The sequence below is a fragment of the Branchiostoma floridae genome, chromosome 14 (genome assembly GCF_000003815.2).
Source record: "Branchiostoma floridae strain S238N-H82 chromosome 14, Bfl_VNyyK, whole genome shotgun sequence".
Lineage (NCBI taxonomy): Eukaryota > Metazoa > Chordata > Leptocardii > Amphioxiformes > Branchiostomatidae > Branchiostoma > Branchiostoma floridae.
Window position 1 is genome coordinate 8,046,732 of NC_049992.1, and position 3,849 is coordinate 8,050,580.

General features: G+C 45.5%; 1 protein-coding gene across 1 annotated transcript in view; it reads right to left on the reverse strand.

Moving 5' to 3' along the window:
- Nucleotides 1–568: 568 nt before the first annotated feature.
- The window catches only part of LOC118430719 (cationic amino acid transporter 3-like), an 8,558-nt gene continuing 5,277 nt past the window's right edge, over nt 569–3,849 (reverse strand). The window contains exons 3-5 of the mRNA XM_035841723.1: nt 2,652–3,644; nt 1,806–2,016; nt 569–1,289 (exon numbers count right to left, since the gene is read on the reverse strand). Coding sequence (XP_035697616.1) covers nt 1,099–1,289; nt 1,806–2,016; nt 2,652–3,644 — 1,395 coding nt within the window. The 3' untranslated portion in view covers nt 569–1,098. The remainder of the gene's footprint in view (nt 1,290–1,805; nt 2,017–2,651; nt 3,645–3,849) is intronic.

Consider the following 3,849-nt stretch of genomic DNA (forward strand, 5'->3'; position numbering starts at 1 on the left):
TTTCCAAACATACTTAGTAGTAGAGGGTTATAAATACCCCTTCCCTGGATCAATAGAACATGGAGCCAGTGGTGAAGAAATCACGCAGCCTTTTTATATTCCGGTTTCGTTAGATTTTGATTGGGTTGACCTAGATATAAAACATAAGTTGGCAAGCCACCTTTTGATAACAACAGTGTTAGCTTCTGCTGATTACCTCCATGAAAAAATGGAGGTATAGTTTTTGGTGTGTCTGTGTGTGTGTCTGTCTGTGTGTGTGTGTGTGTGTGTGTGTGTCTGTGTGTCCGCTTATTTGTGGACATCATAACTTGAGAACCTCTTGATGGACTACGATGATATTTGGTATGTGGGTAGGGGTTGGGAAGACGAAGGTGAAGGTCAATTTTGGGCCCCCTGGTGTGTGACCTTGGTACTGCAGCGCAACTTACGGTTTTGCTATCTCGGTGTTCTGAACATGCTATGGTCATGATTTTTGAGTATTAGATAGCTCTTGTGCTCAGAAAGAAATGACATATGTTTGGGCCTCCTAGCGTCCCATATCCAGTTGCCTGAGTAAATATTTTTTGGTGTATCGTATTACCTGGATGTCTATCTTACATCGACGTATCTATGTATATATTCATATATCTATATCTATACAAATCTCATCCTATAATCTCAAATTCCATCTATTAGAAGTTGAACTAGAAATAGCTATCATGTTACTTTCCACATAATGCGACCTACCTAGTTAAATCACTTGTCTCAGATCTAAGACATTTAGGAGATAACTTTGAGAATTCAAAATTCACATTTACTGATAATATTGCACATGGTACACCCACGTTAAAGTACCTATCTTGAAACGAAATTTACCCTTTTGGCCCTAACGCTAGCCAGTTCACCGTTCTGTTATACTTCTCACTATCTTTAGCTTTCCCAGTTCTAAATTTTCAGGTTTTGACACATCTCAAAATTTAGTGACGTACATAAAGAGTGATTTTTAAAGCTTCAGCAGCATATATAAAGCCGTGGTTTCACTCGCTACTTATAATGGTTACCGTTGTCATGAGAAGCTGAAAGATGTACATTATCTTAATTCAGGAGCCTCTCAAAGCCTTACACAGCAAACGTCAGACACTTGTGATGCTTGTGACGCTTTCCCACGTGACTGGGGATCACCTGCTCGTTAAAGAGCGCATGCGTGGAGATGGGCTTCAGGAGGATGGCCTCGGTCTCGTGCGGGTGATATCCCTTTGAGAACCGCTGGGTGGAGTGGCAGACGCCGTAGAACAGGTAGTTCAGAATCCCTGGGAGGGACAGAACAGAAATCGTATCGATCAGGCCTACATATACATTTTTAAAGGCTGTTAAAGTTGGTAGAAATTACTATAGACTCTACTCTACTTCGCTCTTGATATTTTCCTCGACTGGTAAGCCCTAAAACGTGTGAATGCCTGATCATATAAGTTTCATTTTCCAATCGATCCCAATTTTTTTTCAGGTCCGTTTTTTCTGGACCAGTCCAACGAGAAAAAACGGTTTTGTACCGGTATACCGTACCGGTACCCACCCCTAATCGGGATACATCGATCACACTATCATTCTATGATAGTGAACTAATTGCATACATGTACATGCTGTGCTACGAAAGCATTTTTGGCGACGCCTAAGAGAACAGAAAGCGTCCGTTTGGCAAAATTTCCCCAAATTCGATAGGCATTTCTGGAATTTTTCCGCTTGTGCCTAGTAGCCACATTTGTGTATTCCCTCGGAAATTTTTTCCTCAGGTATATCCTCTTGGCTAAAAGAAACAAACTGCGTACCTATAGCCATCCAGCCTCCGTACAGTACCCATGTCTTGTCGGCCAGGCCCGCCATCATGGCGCACGTCCCCACCATGGCCAGCACGGCCAGCCAGGGCATGACGGGCGCGCGGAGCACCAGTCCCCCCCGCCCCTGGGGCAGGTACAGCAGCACCCCCACCGCCCCCAGCACGGTGGTGGTCAGGCCGATCAGCACCAGGATACCCCACACCTGCATGGGTTCAAACAAGAGTACTGTTTCGTGAGTGGTTGAAGTTGTTTTTTTAACCCTTGTCATGCTAAGAATGTTTTTCAAATCTAACAAGTTGAACCCTAAGCTGTCTGTTTAATTAACCAAATAAGTAAAATTTGACCTATTCTTTGCTGCTGCCGCAGGTATACTTCTCTAATTACTGTGGTATGCCGTATTTAAGTGAGAGATGCCCCAAACCCGTAAAGGTACTGGACCCACAAACAGGCATAATGTATGTACAACCCGTATATGTATACTAGTCTATACGGGCTCAGTAAGGTTTTAACACTGTCAACGCCAAGGGAGGGAACGAATTATTGTTCTGTTACTCATTGCCGCATGGTGGCGTTGCGGCAACAAGAATGCGATCTTAACATGTCTGAGTCTGTATCCCCCTCGTTTCAGTTTGACGTTGTTTCTTCTTATTAAGAGTATGGTATAACTGACTCCATACTTGGTCAAAATTCATTACAGGAAAAAATTCGGGAAACAAATGTGATATTTGTTGTGAAATGTTGATTTTTTCCTGAAATTAGTAATCCCCAATGCCATGCTCAATGATGATTTCTTTCAGTGTTGAGTTTTCTTTCAATATGGTTTGACGGAATACCCACCTGATAGAACACTTGGTCGGGGTTCCTGACGCACACCGTTGCTAGGGCAACTAAGCTGACAACTGACAACAGAACCATGGACGTGGCGATGTATCCCGTCATCCTTGTGGGCACGACGTATTTCCGCATCCGCTTGTACAGAGGCGTGGCCTGTGCGGGTCCCTTGCTGGCCATGTTGCTCGCACGCCGTCGATAAGCCTCCATGATGGCGTAGATGTCCACTTCTTCATCTTCGTCCTCCTCCTCCTCATTCTCGTCCCCAGAGCTCTCTGCACTTGAGTCCGACAAGGTCCCGGATGTGGTAGTCCCCGTGTAGGTTACATGTCCTGCTGACGTCAGCTCTTCGACTTCTAAGATTCCTGCTGATCTTTCCGAGTGATGACGTACACGAACTGCGTCATCGTTGCCAGTGTCACGTGACAGCCCACTGCCATCGTCCTCCACAGTCCCGCTCACTTGGTAGCAAAGGATGATGACGCATGCGCAGGAAATCGTCTGGACAACAAGAGACGTGCTGGCGCAAAGTTCTATCAAGTCTGCCTGCCGAAAAGCGAGGGATAAAAGGCCGACAAAGATTCCCGATAGGAGGATTCCGACGACAGGTTTCGTGGTGCCGACCCGTTTTCTCAGCAGATAACTGACGAGGCCGTCGTTTGCCATGTTCTCTGCAAGTTGTGGAATTCGGTAAGAGACGAATATGATTGCGACCGACAATATTGCCACCTGCCATAACGCGACTATGTACGTCGCAAACTTGGCTGCCGCCACAGCAAAGGCACTCGGGAGCGGGGCGAAATGATCCACCTGAGACTGGGGGGAGAGATGTGATTGTACAATGGTGACCATGGTAAACGAGGTGACTATTGCGAAAGGAGTCATGACCAGAGCGCCCCAAACGTTCCGTTTCTTGGTCCCTTTACGCTCGACTCCAGTCCGAGCCAGTTCTTCGAACCCAAGGAACCCCGGAGACAAGATGGCTGCTCCTGACGCCACCTGTAGAGATCATACAAAAAAACGCCATGAACTTAAGTTTTACGCCCTGCACGTCCTAAGGTATTCAAGTACATGGCGACCATAGGTCATATGAAATCCAGCATAGAAGCAATGATTCATGAAGAGATCTCTTATAAGTCTTTTAAAAGTTTTTCTAAACAAGTTCTTTGGAGAACATTGTTGACAAAATCAATGGCAATTGTGT